The sequence below is a fragment of the Gavialis gangeticus genome, unplaced genomic scaffold (genome assembly GCF_001723915.1).
Source record: "Gavialis gangeticus isolate Ggan-Ray unplaced genomic scaffold, GavGan_comp1, whole genome shotgun sequence".
In the NCBI taxonomy this organism is placed as follows: Eukaryota; Metazoa; Chordata; order Crocodylia; family Gavialidae; genus Gavialis; species Gavialis gangeticus.
In genome coordinates this window covers 12,878,919-12,894,965 of record NW_017729034.1, presented here as the reverse complement: position 1 = coordinate 12,894,965, position 16,047 = coordinate 12,878,919, and the positions used below count along the sequence as shown (strand labels likewise).

At 45.8% G+C, this 16,047-nt stretch overlaps 1 protein-coding gene across 1 annotated transcript in view; it reads left to right on the top strand.

Moving 5' to 3' along the window:
* The window catches only part of SPAG17 (sperm associated antigen 17), a 469,533-nt gene that overhangs the window by 135,007 nt on the left and 318,479 nt on the right, over positions 1 to 16,047 (top strand). Inside the window, exon 8 of the mRNA XM_019526871.1 lies at positions 1,674 to 1,829. Coding sequence (XP_019382416.1) covers positions 1,674 to 1,829 — 156 coding nt within the window. The remainder of the gene's footprint in view (positions 1 to 1,673; positions 1,830 to 16,047) is intronic.

Genomic DNA, 16,047 nt, shown 5'->3' with positions numbered 1-16,047 from the left:
CCCCCCCCCCCCCTTTTTGAAGATGCTCTGACTAAATTTGTCCATCCTCTGTGAGTTTCTAAACTCCATTGGCCAGGGATGACCAGGATCCAGTTTGTGGGCCAGATCTGACCCATGGAGACATGCCATCCAGGCCAATAGGGTTCCCCATGGGGCCAGAAATGTGGTTGGTGTCTCCCGCACCCCACAAAAAATAGGTTTGCTATCCCCGTAGAAAGAGAATGTCTTTTGTTGTCAACTGCCCTGAAATATATCTTATCACCAGACAAACTTAAAAGTAAAAAGCCAAAAGCATTTATTGTGTAAAGACAGGAAAACTCCTAGGTAACAGCATGTGGGTGGTCTTATCTAATGGTTAGGCACATGAAGAATGGGTGCATTCAAAGTTGGTTTCCCAGGAGCTGGGCTTACAAAAGGGTCTGACTGTAGAGCTGGAACTGGGATCCATACCCAAGGTCAAGATAGACCAGAGTCAAAAGCCAGAGCTGGAGACAAGGTAAGAAGGATCAAAAACCAAAAGCCAGAGCTGGAGGTAGAACTGGAATTAAGAGCAGAAAACCAAAGGTTAAACCAGAACTAGAAGCCAAAGTCAGGAGTTAAAACCAGAGAACCAGCAAGAAAGCACACGGAGGGTCAGGAGCAAGAACTTTCATTTTTGCCCAAAAAATGACACTGCCAGCTGGGCCTGGCTTTTTAAGAGTTGGAGCAGGTCGTGCTTGTTGCCTGTTCAAGGGATTGGCTGCCCTGATTGCCCCATTCAGCCTAGATGGGAGCAGGGTGCTGTTCTGGGTTTGCTGCAGATAGCACCTGTTCAAGGAATGAATTGTCCTGCCTCCCGCACCTTCCCGTTGTTCTCTGTTACAAGGAGCTCGCTGTCCACTACTTTCTTGGGTGATTCTCTGGTCTCCTTGTTTCCCCTAGATTCAAGGTGTCCTCCCTGTTCTCTCCCCACAGTGGCCTCTCCTTAAATTACTAGTTCTCTATCTTCCTTGTCAATTCTCTATCAGTTCTCTGGAACCAGGACCCCTTCGACTCAGGCACTGCTGGATATACATTCTATTCCATGTAAATATCCCTTATCTCTGTTAATGATCTCAGAGTTTCATTTCCTATCTGTCTGGTAGGTATGCTAATAGGCTCCTTCAATATGTATTCAGCCATTTTCTAGTGAGAAGGGTTTTGTCACCAGAGCTGACTATAAGCAAACCGATAATTTGTCACTTAGGTCAGACTGCTAAAATACAAGACCACATATTATATCAGTACTATGTTTCATACAAACATAAAAAATGAAGACAGCTTATTATTGCCTGTTAGTAGACCAAAAGTGATAGCAGTTAGCCCAACTTGGGGAACATTTCCATATGTGAAAACAGCAATTAACCCTTTCATTTTTCATGCAAGTCCAACCATTGTGAACAATGTTATATGTCTGTAGTCAGTATATTGTAAAATGTGATGTGGTGATGATCATAGGAATAAAGAGGGAAGATAAGAAATCCTTGGTGTTTTCACACTAACCTTTAAAAATAATTTGAATAAATGAGAAAAAAATCCCTTGCAACGTTTTGAAACAATTCAAAATCTTGCTTTGAGAGTTGCTACTCTCAGATAGAGTTCCACTCTGCTTTGTATACAAACTTGATCCTTCATATGCTTCTTTATTCTCATAGCTTGAGTTTGGAACTGCACTTTTTGAAAGCATTGCATGTTTAATGTATGACTGCCTGGATTGGAGAAGACAACATAAACATTACCTGGATAATGCCAAATTTATTAATGTTCCTGTAGTAGTAAAGAGCAGATTGGCACAATCACCGATGACAGAGGTAGGAACACTTTGTAGTAGGTTGGTATTAACCTAAATAGTAATTTAAGTAGAACTATGTTTTAAGTTCTGTACTCCAAAAAATTAAACACAGGCCACTTTCCACCTGTGTGTAGAAGAATCAGACCCTTTGTTTTACGTGTTAAATCTTCAAATAGGGAAAAACAGAAGAAAAAAAACTTGAAAAAAATCACACAGATGTAAAGTTAATCTTAAATAGTATTGAATGTAACTGTAATTGGCATAAATAGCTACATTAAGCAGGCTCAGAAGTATGGCCAGACATCTATATCCACACAGAACCCAGCAAACTTTTCACAGTTACACCAGTCTATGCGCACCCAAGATGCTGAGGGAGTAGGGTCTTGCTTTCAATAAGCTGTTTCCTAAATGCACACTACTCCTCAGTGGCTTAATGTCTAGTTTGGAGGATGAATCACATGGGATCGCCTAAGGGTCTATCCTGGGGAAATTGTTTAATATCTTCTTTAATTGGTTGGAAGATGGGACTGAGCTCGCACTTGGCAAATATACAGATCTCAGCAGCTGGAATTCCAGACGATGAAGAATAGAATTAGGGTTCAAAGTGACCTTGATAAACTGGAAAAATGTTCTAAAATTAATTGAATGACATTCAGTAAAAGACAAGATTAAAGGAGTTAAGATAAGTTTATGGACAGGACAGGATTACAGAAAAGGGAGTTCTGACTCTTCAGTTAGAGGGTGTGATGTGTGAAGTTGGTTGCTGTCTCCAGATTGCAGAGAGCTTGGAAAGTATTTCAGCTTTTCCCATGCTTCTAGGCTTTGCTGGTTGCCACATGGGGCCAGGAAGAATTCTTTCCCCTACTGTTGTTACAGGAATCAGGGTTTTTTTCCCCCCTACCTTCCTCAGAAGCATTGGATGTTGGCTACAGCCAAGGCTGAGGATTTTGACTGGGGTATGCCAAAGCCCCTGGTGCAACTTAAACCCGGAGGTTCCAGGTTAGAGGATCTCTGTGCAAGGTCAGACTGATACTGTATTTGGGATCAGGAAGGAATTTTACTCCACTGTCAGACTGGTGCAGACTGTAAAGGTTTTGGCTTCCCCCTTGCTTGTGTCTCTCAAGTGTATTTTAACAACATATCAAGTGTATAGAAACACCATATCAAGCTGTGTCTGAAGTGATCTGCGCCTTTTTTGAGCCCTCTCTCTCTTGGACCAGCAGCATCTAAAAGGCTCTGTCTTGCTACCTAGTCTCTTGGTAGCTAGTATCTCTTCATGCAAGTTGTATCCAATCCTTTCCTACTTACTCTTGCCTACAATCCCTATTGTTATCCTTATTCATTCCTTTCAACTTATTCTTCCCCCCCAAATCCTCTTATTTGTTCTTGTTAGTATGTTGTGATTCTTTCCACCCACAAAAAGAAATCTGTATTTTCCCTGACAGTGTATCATCACTGTGCAGAAAAGCACAGCGCGCGCGCACACACACACACACACATTATGAAGCATGCTGAAAAGGCAGGTGCCAGGCCTTCTGGCAGGAGAGAGAGAGGGGGCAGAGGGAGAGCTTCAAGTTCCCCCCACTCCAAACACAGATGCACCCTTTCCTGGCAGTGAAGAGTCTACCGCTGCTAGTGGGAACAAGGATGTTGTAGCAGTGCCTGCACTTGCACCACCACCACTAACCAGCAGCAGCATGACATTCTTCACCCCAATTTCAGTTCCCAGCCTGAGCCTTCCAGTGCCAAAGGAGGAGCTGGATCTGGAAGCAGAGGAGCTGAGGGCCATAGTGAAGGAAATTCTGGGGAAGGAGGGGGAATCTGTTTGTGCTCCACACCCATCAAATTTCCCCTAGAGGCAGCTCTCCTTCTCTGGAAGGCACTATGCAGGAGGTTGTGGGGGCAGGTGGCTCAGCTTCTCCTGTTGTTGTGCCTCTGCCTGTTTAGGAGGTGGATAAAACAGGATTCCCATCCTCAACCCAGAAGCAGGTGGGTAGTGTAGTGTGGGATCATTTTGAGGTGGCAGATGATCCCAGGTATGCTACCTGCCAGCAGTGCTGAAGGCAGGTCAGCCAGAGCAAGGATGTGAAACACTTTGCCACCATAGCAATGCTGCTTCATCTCAGAAGGCAGCACCCCCTTGTCCTTGTTCCTCCTTAGCCTGGCACCAGTGGGAGCATGCCCAAAAATAAGTCCCCCTCTCACTCCAAAGCCCCCATCCCCAAGAAGGAAAGGCAGGCCACCCTGGACCAGTGGGGGGAAAGCAGAGACAAAGCAGGGTGCATTCCAAGGGTGAGCAAGGTCACCCAGAACATTGGGGAGATGCTTGCTCTGGGTGGCCAGCCCTTATCCTTTGTTGAGTGTCCAGGCTTCAGGTGGCTCATGGCTCCAGTGTACCAAGTGCCCACACACACCATCTTTATCAGGATGGTAGTGCCCTCCCTGTATGAGGCATGCAGAGAGCACTTGAGGGGAGGAGCTGTGGAAGGCAGGTCCACAGGTAGCTTTGCACTTCACCTCTGGAGCAGCTGGGGTGGAGATCCTGTCTACCTCTCCCTCCTCCCTCACAGGGCACTGATTTGATCAGTCAGGGCATCAGTGGGCTCTCCTTCAAGCAGAGGTGATGGATGGGTCCCATGTGGGAAGGGAAATAATGGTGGCTATGAACCGCATGGTGCAGGGGTGGCTCGTTGGGCAGGGCAAGCTCACCTGTGGATTCATGGTCACTGACAATGGGGCCAATATGGTCAAGGTGATGCGTGATGCTAACTTTGTTGGCATCCACTGTGTAGCACACAAGTTCCACCTTGTAGTCAGGGACGCCTTGGAGTGAGACAGGGCTCCCAGTGATGGTAGCATAACTACCAGCCAGCTTATTTTGAAATGCAGGTACGTGGTGGGCTACTTCCATTGCAGCATCAAGGGGGACAAGATGCTGTGGGACAAAACAGGCACAGCTGAACATCCTGCATCCTACACAGTTACGTAGGATGTGGAGACTTGGTGGAACTCCACATATCTGATGCTGGAAAGGCTGGTGGAGCAACAAAAGGCCATCCATGAGACAGCCTTGTTCAGAGAGATTAGGATCAGTGGCCCCCTTAACAAAATGGAGTGGGATACCATTTCCCAGATCTTGGTGGTCCTCAAGTCATTCCTCGAGGCCACCAGGAGCCTCAGCGCTGGCAATGCCCTTCTTAACCAGGTGATCCCCATAGTGAAGGAACTTGAGAATGAAATGGAGAAGTTTTAGGGGATCAGTGTTCCTGGCTGGGGCAAGCCGCTTTCCCCAGAGGTGCAGACACCGGTGAAGCAGCTGAAGGAGGGCATCAAAAAAATGGCTGAATCAGTTGCAGTCCAGTACAGTCCACATGCTGGTGGGCATGTGCAACCCAAAGGTGAAGGGAAGCATTTGCAGCAGCAAAACCCTCAATCACCGGACAGAGGTGCTGGTGAACAGAATCAGGAAGGTAGAAGGTTAGAGGTGGGGGGACGTGGAAGAGGGGGATCCACTTTCCCGTGCCAGCACTCCAACCACAAGCCAACCTCCTCCACCACAGCTGCTGCCAATGTGGGCCAAGGGCATGGCTTCAGTGTTGGGATCCATAGGCACAAGACCCCATCATCAGGCAGGTAGCGCGGAGGCCTTGGTGGCTACCTAGCTCACTAAGGATGTGGAGCCACTGCACTGCAACACCTTGGCCTATTGGGCAACCCGCAGCCAGGTGTGGCAGGATCTGGCCATGGTTGCCCAGCAACACCTGTCCTTTCCATCAACCAGTGTTCCAAGCGAGAGGGTGTTCAGCATTGGTGGGGATGTTGTGACACCCCACCACACCTGTTTGGATCCTGGTTTGGTGGAGCAAGTGGTGTTCTTGAAGTTGAACCTCCTGCTGCTGGGGTAACACAAGCTCCACATGCATACAGAGTGAATGCCACCCTCCTCACTCAGCACCTATTTGCCTTTTTTATTTGCTTTGAGGAACTTGAGGTGCACTTTCACAGAAACCCCTGCACCACTCTCCCTGAAACCTGGCAGGCTTCATGCCCTCAGAAGGGGCTACCATCCCTGCTGTTTTCATCCGAATCTGCAAAAAAATGACAAAGTTATAGGTATTTTAGTGATTCCCCATTATAGTATATGGCCAAATCTCTGAATTGGCGTTGAATCTCTGAATCTGAATCAAATTGGGACAGTGATCTGAATCACCAAATTAAATTACTGTCCCTCTGAATCAACTGAATCCAAATTGAATTCTTGCTGCTTCGCACAGGCCTACTGGTCACCATGCACCATGTTGACTCGGTTCCATTGACTTTCACTCTCTGGGTCCTACCACAGAGCTGTTCCCCACCCATTGGACCATAAGACTGTCAAGACTGCAGTTCTCAGTTCCCCAATTTTGTCATGAGGACCTCATGGGAGACCAAGTCAAAGGCTTTTCCGAAATCCAAATATATGACATCAACCTCTTCTCCTTTGTCCAGCTGATGTGTCATTTGGTCATAGAATGAAATCAGGTTGGTTTGGCAAGACTTACCTGCAATGAAGCCATGTTGGCTCTCTCTCAGAATGTTGCCTTCCATTAGTTTGTTGTTGATTGTTTGTTTGATTATTTTTTTCCAAGATCTTTCCAGGGATTGAGATCAAATTGATTGGCCTGTAGTTCCATGGATCTTCCTTCTTTCCTTCCTTGAAGATAGGCACCACATTGACCCTCTTCCAATCTTCTGGAACCTCTTCCGAGTGCCACGAGCTCTCAAATATCCTTGCCATTGGTCACGCTATGATGTCAGCCAACTGTTTTAGCACTCTTGGGTGCATTGCATTTGGGCTAGCTGACTTGTGGATATCCAGCCTCTCAGGGTGTTCCCTCACAAGATCTTCACCAGTTATAGGCATATGTTTGCCCTTACCCTGATAATCCTGTGTCCTGTCAGGCAGGGTGATCCCCTTGGGCTGATGGGAAACTGATGCAAATTAATCATTGAGGAGATTACCTTTTTCTTGGGTGTTGGGTCTCAGCTGCCCCATTTGGTTCAGCAAGGGTCCAATGTTGCCCTTGTTTTTTTTCCCCGATTTCCTACATATTTGAAGAAGGACTTTTTATTGTCCTTGATTCCCGTAGCCAGTTTGAGTTCGGTTTCAGCCTTAGCTTTTCTGGTCCACTCCCTACAGGTGCAGGCCAGTGCTGCATAAACCTCCTTGGTGGTATTTCCCGACTTCCGTCCCTTATAAGCTTCCCTTTTCAGTTTCAGGAGGTCCATGAGTTCCCTATTGAGCCAAGGGGGGAGGCGGTCTCCCAGCCCTTTTGCTACCTTCCCTACGGGCTGGAATGGACTTCCCTTGTGCTTTTAGGATTGCGTCCTTAAGGAGCGACAACTCATTGTGGGCTTCTCACCCTGTCGGGGGAATTTTATCTACTATTTATCTGTTTTATGACTTGACTTTTGCTTTTATAAGCTGCCCTGAGCTTTCTGGGCAAGGAAGCCCATAAATCAAATAAATAAGCTAAAGTAAAATTTGATATTGAATGGCATGGAGTAAGTTATGCAGGGTACAACATACTGAAAAATGAAGATAAAATAACTTGAATAGTTGATTATTTGCTGAACAGCACCATCATTTACACAGAATGAGACAGGTACAGTGTACAAAAAGGTTTGTGATCATGTAATTAAAGCCTATATCATAGTACTTAGGTTCTTAGGGTCTGAATTAATACTATTTGGGCAATTTTAATTCTGGCATTGCTTAACGTCTTGATACTGACTTTGCACCCATAACATTTTTATAGTTATTTGCACAAGGACTATAATTATTCTGATACGACTTGATCATTGTAATATTTTAGTAAGTACTCCGTGGTGCTGTATCTAGTACAGAGATTCTCAACCAGGGTGTTACACTTTGCTGTACCGCCCTCCTTCCCCATTCCCCAACTCCTCTGCAAGGAGGTAAGAGCTGTGATATATCAATTAACTTTTCAAATTGGGTAACACTCAAATTTACAAAAGTTAGAGGGATGCCTTGAATCCATTGTGGGGTGCTTTGAGTCCAGAAAGTTTGAGAACCACAGACTGAGTCATATACAAGACTCTAAACTGTTTGCACTTTCCATATTTTGTGTGTCAAAAGGTGAATTTAACGAGAACATTTTCAGCAAACTCCTTTGTGCCAAGTTTTATCTCAGTGGAGGTGAAAAACAATGCATCTTATTTCATGCATTCTTGAATCACTTTTTTGCTGTTCTAGCTACAAAGACCTGAAATCTGGCATTTGGGACAGGTAGCTTTACTTGACTATATAAAAAATAATTTTCTTTTAAATAAATGTGAGCTCTTAAAAATTGTGGTCTCCTTAGAGTTACAGGTGTAGCTGTAGCTGTATTGTTCTACAGGCAAAAGAAATCAGAACTCTGGCAGAGTTAAGCCAACTAGATATTTGCAAAAAAAAGTTATTTATTTGCAAGCTTTTGGGTACACTCACCCTTCTTCAGGCATAAGAGAATGCAAAGATTATAGAATTTCTCCTAGGTAGAAATGAAAATTCATATTTCACAGGAGAGCTGAAGGTGTAGCAAGATCTCCTGGTTGGAATAGTTTAACACCTTCAGCTCTCCTGAGAAATATGAATTTATTTCCGCCTAGGAGAAATTCTACAATCTTTGCATTCTCCTATACCTGAAGAAGGGCAAGTGTGCCTGAAAGCTTGCAAGTAATTTTTTTTTCCAAATATCTAGTTTGTCTAATAGAAGACATCACCTCTGCCACAAGTTCTGATTCCCCTGGTCTCCCTTAGGGCACTACAAAATGTATTCTAATTCCTAATGCCATTACTATAATTACAATATAATTACAGTGCAACTACAATTACTGTAATTGTAGTTGCACTGTAATTATATTGTGATGAAATAATAAAACAAAACTACGTAGTGAACCTCCTAGGTGTAGAATTTTATACAAACAGTATAATTTCAGAATAACTATTGTGTCATGTTCCATATGAAGTTTGAAATAAAAGAAGGAAATTCACGATATTTACCTGAACCCAAGATGACTTTGAATTTAAGACATCCTCCACCCAATAATTAGATTCTACAAATGGAAAATTACAAATTTGTTTTAACTCACGTTGTATATAACATAATGAATGGAAGATTATCTTAAATTTGTCTCCTCACTACTGTGGCAGGGAGGGCAGGGATAAGGGGCCAGACTCCCACCCCTTTCCCCCTGCCTAACTCCCCTGCCCTTCCCCCCGTGCCTGTGCTTGTGCTCCCCCTGCCACATTGCACTTGCTCCCTACCACATTGCCCCCCTGCTTTGTGCTCTGTGTCCTCCCCATACCTGTCCACATTCCTCCCCACCACTTGCCCCCCCACCATGTGGCCCCTGCTCATGCCTGCGTCTGATGCCTCTTACCTGTTGCCCCCCCAGGTGCTAACCCCCTGCTGTCTATCTCTTTGCCCCTTTCCCTCCCCCCACTTGTGCTTGTCTCCCCCATACACTGTTCCCCAACCCTTGTCCCCGCAAGCCTTTCCCCCTAGACCCTGCTCCCCTCTGCTGCCAACCCCTCCACCCTTGTGCCTTTATGCCTTTGTGACCCCTTTGTCCCCCCACTCTACCCCATGCACTCCCCAACCCCTGCTGCTGCTCTGATCTGTTCTGCTCCAGCTCTGAGGCAGTAAGTGATGGCAGGCCCAGCCCAGCCCCATTCTGACTCTCCGGCAGAAGTAGTGGCAGCAATTCTGGCCCCACCTGGGTTAGGGCTGGAGGGGCCATAGCTGCAGTAGAAGGCATGCAGTGGTGCTGGAGGGGGGTTAGTAGTGAGCAGTCTACCTTGGTGTCCCCCAAGCTGTACAGGTGGGTCTCCCCTATGCGCTTACTCTCCCCCCCCCAGTCTCCATCACATTTCCTCAGTGTGCCCTCTGCCCAGCCATATAAGCTATCCCAACCCCAGGGCCAAAGCTAGAGCTGAGCCACCACCTCCCACCCCGGCCTGTACTCAAATCTAAGATGAGGCTTTCTTTTCCCTGTGTTGTTGGGGGGTTCCTCATCTTGGATTTGAGTAAATGTAATAAATAGTTCAATAATGGAATTAAATCTAAATATATAATGATCAGTAATTGTAATCACAAATATAAAAATAATCAGAGTAATTGCCATGTAGCAGCAGCTACATAGACTTTGGGGTAATTAGTATCCAGACTTCCTGTGACTTTCACGTGCATAAGCATGCAAATCACAAGGCTTACAATTTTTACATTTTGGGTAACAGTCTATCTTTTTTCCTTGTTATCTACATGGCATTTTTAGCACCCATACACACAAGGGAATTGTATTCATGGATGTGTAGCCCTCCACATATGGACAACAATAAAATGTGTCCAGACTGGGCAAGGAAGTGAGAAACCTTGCATCTTTTGATCTGAATACCTTTGTGGGTATAGTACTCATCTGGGAGACCAAAGGACCTGGGTTTAAGTGCCTTCCTCACCTAGAGGAGGTGAGAACTTAGGGCTCTGTCATTTCCCAGCCCAGTACTGTAGCCACCATGCTACAAAAAAAAGCAACTATGAGAAGCAGATATGTAGGATTAGGAGGAAGGAAGCAAGCCAGAATGTGGGTGCTCAGCGAGGTGCCTGCTTCCCTGAAAGGGAAGGGGCACTGGGTTTTATCTGGAGTCATAGGCAACTGGTAGGGGAGGCATGGGGGTGGGGGCATTTGCCCTCTGACAGGGCCATCCCCACCACCAATGGTGCTCCTGGTGGCTTCTGTGGGTGCTTGCCAGCCCCATCCGTGCCACTGGCAGCTTCTTCAGATACACCCCCAGACTCAGGAGACACCAGTCACCCATGTCTGGAGTCCTTGCTTCCAGTAAGGCAGAAGTTTTCCTCTGCACTGTCCTCATCCCTTTTTTTCCCCCAATGACTATGTTAGTGATTCAGCGTAAAAAAGGAGTGTTAGAGAAAGCAGCAAATTATGGCTGAAATTTTTTGTGGAAATTTTCTACCTTCCATGTGATTGCCCAGAGATACATGCACAGCTCTTTTCTGTTCCTCAGTCTGTGTCTGGTAGTCATGTTTTTCAGTTTCATAGATGTTAGGGGCTGGAAGGGGCCTTACTGATCATTAGGTTCAGCCCCACTGTACTTGGGCAGGAAAGACTGCTGAGGTTAGATGACCCCAGCAAGGTGGGCATCAAGATACTTTTTGAAGATTGCCAGAGTGGGTGAGTATACCACCTCTGGGGGGAGCTTGTTCCGAACCCTCGGCACTTGACTTGTAAAGAAGTTTTTCCTTATGTCCAGAATGAAGTGATCTTCAATTAGTTTGTACCCATTGTTTCTTGTCCTCCCCTAGGGTGCTTTGATAAACAGATGCTCCCCCAGGCCCTGATGTACACCCCTAATATACTTATAAGCTGCCACCAAGTCCCTTCTGAGACTTCTCTTCTCCAGGCTGAAGAGTCCCTAGTCTTTCAGCCTCTCCTCATATAACCTGGTCTCTAGGCCTCTAAATCATGCACGTGGTCCTCCTTTGGATTCTCTTGAGCTTCTCCACATCCTTCCTGATGTGCAGTGGCCAGAACTGGACACAGAACTCCAACTGCAGTCTCACCAAGGCTGAGTAGAGTGGGAGGATGACATTCTTAGCCTTGCTTGGATGCCTCAGTAGATGCATGCCAGTGTTTGATTAGCTGTGCCAGCTACGGCATCACCTTGGTAACTCATGTTCATTTTGTGATCTATCACGACACCAAGGCCTCTTTCAGTTGTGGTGCTGGCAAGTGTAGCACTGCCAAGTCTGTAAGTGTGTTGCATATTATTTCTCCCCAGATGGAGCACTTTACATTTATCCATATTAAACATTGTCAGGTTGAGGTCCATCCATCTTGCAAGCCTGTCCAGGTCAGCCTGTATTGCCAGCCTATCATGGAGCGTGACCATACTTAATTTTACCATGAGGACATTGTGAAAGACTAGGTTGAAGGCCCTTTTGAAGTCCAAGTATATGACATCAACCTCATTTCCCCTATCCAGGTGGTGAGTTACTTGATCATAGAAAGAAAAGAGGTTGGTCAGGCATGACCTGCCCATAATGAAGCCATGATGGCTATCCTTTAGGATACTACCTTCTGTTAGCTTATCAGTAATGGATTCTTTGATAGTTTCTTCCAGGATTTTACCAGGGATTGAGGGCAAACTAATTGACCTATAATTCCCCAGGTCCTCCTTTCTCCCTTTCTTGAAGATGGGCACCACATTAGCCCTCTTCCAGTCTTCTGGGACCTCTGCCGAGCACAAGTCTTCAAATAACTTTGACATAGGTCACGCGATGAAGTTGGCCAGTCCTTTCAGCACTCTCAGGTGTAGTCCATCTGATCCTGCTGACTTCCAGATATTTAGCCTCTCTAGGTGCTCCTCCACAAGATCTTCGCTAACTATGGGAGGGTGATCACCCCAGCTTGGATCATTCTGTATCCTGTCAAGCAGGTTAAACACCCTTGGACTGGTGAAATACCGACACAAAGTATTAGTTTAGGAGTTTGGTTTTATCCTGAGTATCAGTTATCAGCCATCCCATTTCATTCATCAGGGACCCTATGCTTCTCTTATTTTTTCTTTGACTTCCTACATATCTAAAGAGAGACTTTTTGTTGTCCTTAATTCCAGTTGCCAGTTTGTATTCAGTTTGTGCCTTTGCTGCCCTAATCCATTCCCAGCAGGTGCGGGCTATTGCTGAGTACTCCTCTATGGTGGTTATTTCTGACTTCCATCTCTTGTAAGCTACTCTTTTTAATTTCAGGTGGTCCATGACTTCCCTGTTGAGCCAAGGGGGTCTCCCAGCCCTTTTGCTGCCTTTCTTACAAAATGAAATGGACTTCCTTTGTGCTTCTAGGACTGCTTCCTTAAAGAACAATCACTCTTCTTGTACTCCCTTTCTCATCAAACCATGGTCCTGCAGGGTCACCAACCAATCTCCTAAGCTTGTGGAAGTCAGCTGTCCTAAAAATCAAGGATTTCTATCCAACTGTCTGACTTCTCTGACTTGCAGTGCATGGAGAAAGTGATCATCTCAAGGTCATTGTCGCCCAGTTTCCCTTTGATCTTCAGGTTGCTCACCAGATTATCCCTTTCGTCAGAACTAAGTCTAGAAGTGCCTTGCCCCTGGTTAGCCCATAGACTTCTTGAGTTTGATAGAGCTCTTCAGTGCAAGTGAGGAAGCTTTGTGAGTGATCAGATCTTGCTGAGTGCTCATCCCATGAGATGTCTGGGTAGTTGAAGTCACCCATAATGACTATGCTCTGAGAGCATGCAGCCTCTACCAGTTCTCCAGAGAATTACTGGTCGAGCTCTTCCTCTTGCTTTGGAGGTCTGTAGTAAACTCCTATGGTCAAATCCCCTTCCCCATGCTCTCCTCATATCGTGACCCAGAGGACCTCAAGTCTCCCTTTTTTGTTTCCAATCTTCACTTCTATGGAGGTGTAATGTTCCTTCATATAGAAAGCATCTCCTCCATCCTTCTCCTCAATACACACCCTGTATAGGAGGGATCATCCCCCTATACCTGTGGTCCAGTTGTAGGTGGAGTCCCACATGGTTTCCATATTCCCTAGGAGATCGTATTGCTTGTTGGTTGGCAGAAGGGCCAGTTCCTCCTGCTTATTTCCCATGCTTGTGGCGTTTGTGTACAGGCAACTAAGCCTGACATTGGAGGCCCTAGGTTTCCTAGTGAGCTGTGGAATAAGCTGTCTTTTGGTCAGTGTCCGAATATGCTTCTTGTTGGTATGGTGGTTTCAAGGTTGCCATTTCTTGGGCTTGTACTAATAGTTGCTGACCCGTCCCCCAGTGATCTCAGTCAGTTTTAGCAGACTCTACATGCTCAATGAATACTTATGTAGTTATACATGATTATCTATACATATAGGACTATTCATAAGGAGTAGATTTCCCCTGGGTGTTTAAGTGCCAGAAATATCCTGTAGATAACCAAAAAATGGTTACTTAGACTACCAAGAAAGGATAGAATGTCACCCTTTTTATTACAATCATAGAAAATATAGGGTTAGAAGAGACTTCAGGAGCTCTTCTAGTGCAATGCCCTGCTCAAAAGGAGGACCATTCCCAACTAGATCCCAGGGGTGGGTGAAGTGGGCCCTGTTCATTTTGGATTCAGTCCGAATCAGGGACAGTGATTGAATTCATTGATCTGGATCACGGTCTCCGATTTGATGCGACTGAATCTGAAGATTCAGTGTTTATTCAGAGAATCATCGATTCAGACATAGACACAACCTTAAAAGTTTTTTCTACATACCTTGAGGTAGCAGGCAAAGCTTGTGATCGCTGTGATGCTGGGGCACATAGAAAATCCCACAGGAATGCAGAGTGCCCTCCATGTGCTTGTCAGTGAACCTGAAAGTGGACCAGAAGTACTTCCAGTCCACTTCTGGGTCTGTTGGGGAGCATGCTGGGGGGCCCACCGCACCCCGCAGCTCAGTGATTAGCTGCAGGGGGACCTTGGGTGCCCCCCTGACCCAAGAGGCACCAGTCACCAAGCTGGGGGGGCATGAGGGGACTCCCCAGGGCACTCCCCGGCAGACCCAGAAGTGGACCGGAAGTGCTTCTGGTTGACTTCTGGGTCTGTTGTTGAGCATCCTGCCCGTGCTTCTGTGGGATGCTCCATGCACCCCAGCATCACAGTACTCATGAGCCCCTGCTACCTAGAGGTATGTGGAAAAGAACATTTACAGCTGTCTCTATGTCCAAATCTCTGAATCAATTTGGAGAGTTCAGATTCGATTCAGAGAAATTAAATGGGGCTCCGATTCAATTCAAAGATTTGGCCGCCAAATCGAATCAGGGACTGAAGTTTTGCACAGCTCTCCTAAATCATTCCAGCCATGACTTTGTCTAGCCAGGCCTTAAAAGGAGATTCCATCACCTCTCTAGGTAACCCATTCCAGTGTTTCACCACCCTCCTTGTGAGAGAGTTTTTCCTAATATTCAACCTAAAACTTTGCTTGCTGCAACTTAAGACCATTGCTCTTTGTTCTGTCATCTGCCACCACTGAGAAAAGTCTAGCTCCATCCTGTTTATAACCACCCTTCAGGTAATTAATGGCTGCTATCAAAACCCTACTCAGTTGCCTCTTCTGTAGACTAAATAAGCCCAGCTTTCTCAGCCTCTCCTCCTAAGTCATGTGCTGCAACCCACTAAGCATTTTTGTTGCCATCCATTGGACTCTCTCCAATATTTCTACATTTGTTTCTGGAGTGGGGAACCCAAAACTGGGCACAATACTCCACATGTGGCCTCACCAGAATACAGGGAAATAATTACTTCCCTTGATCTGCTGGCAACACTAATGCAGGCCTGTTTGCTTTTAGCCATTTTGGCAACAAGGACGTACTGTTGACTTAAATTAAACTTATTTTCCACTGCAATGCCCAGGTCCTTTCCTGAAGAGCTGCTACTTAGCCAGTTGGTCCCAAGCTTGTAATAGTGCATGAAATTCTTCCATCCTAAGTGCAGGACTTAGCACTTGTCCTTGTTGAACCTCATGAGAGTTCTTTTGACCCAATCGTCCAATTTGTCTAGGTCACTCCAAATCCTAGCCCTAACCTCCAGCCTATCTACTACACCCCCAGCATGATGTCATCTGTGAACTTGCTGAGGGTGCAATCCATCCCATCTTCCAGATTGGGAATGAAGATATTGAACAAAACCAGCACCAGGACCAACCCCTGCACCCCATTTGATACCAGCTGCCAAATAGACCTTAAGCCATTAATTACTACCTGTTGAGCCTGATGATACAGCCAGCTTTCTATTCATCCAACTGATACTCCCTCATCTTTCTTGCAAGAATGCTGTGCAAGACCATATCAAAAGCCTTGTTAAAGTCAATGTATATCATACCCACAGAGCCAGTCCTCTCATTATAGTAGGCAATCAGGTTGGTCAGGCATGACTTGCCCTTGTTGAATTCATGCTGACTGTTCCTGATCACTTTCTTCTCCTCCAAGTGCTTAGAAATGGATTCCTTGAGGACCTGCTCTGTGATTTTTCTAGGAACTGAAGCAAGGCTGACTGGTCTGTAATTCCCTGCATCCTCCTTCATCCCTTTTTTAAAGATTGGCACTATAATTGCCCTTTTCCAGTTGTCTAGGACCTCCCCCAGTAGTCACAAGTTTTCAAAGATAACAGGCAGCAGCTCTGCAATCACAT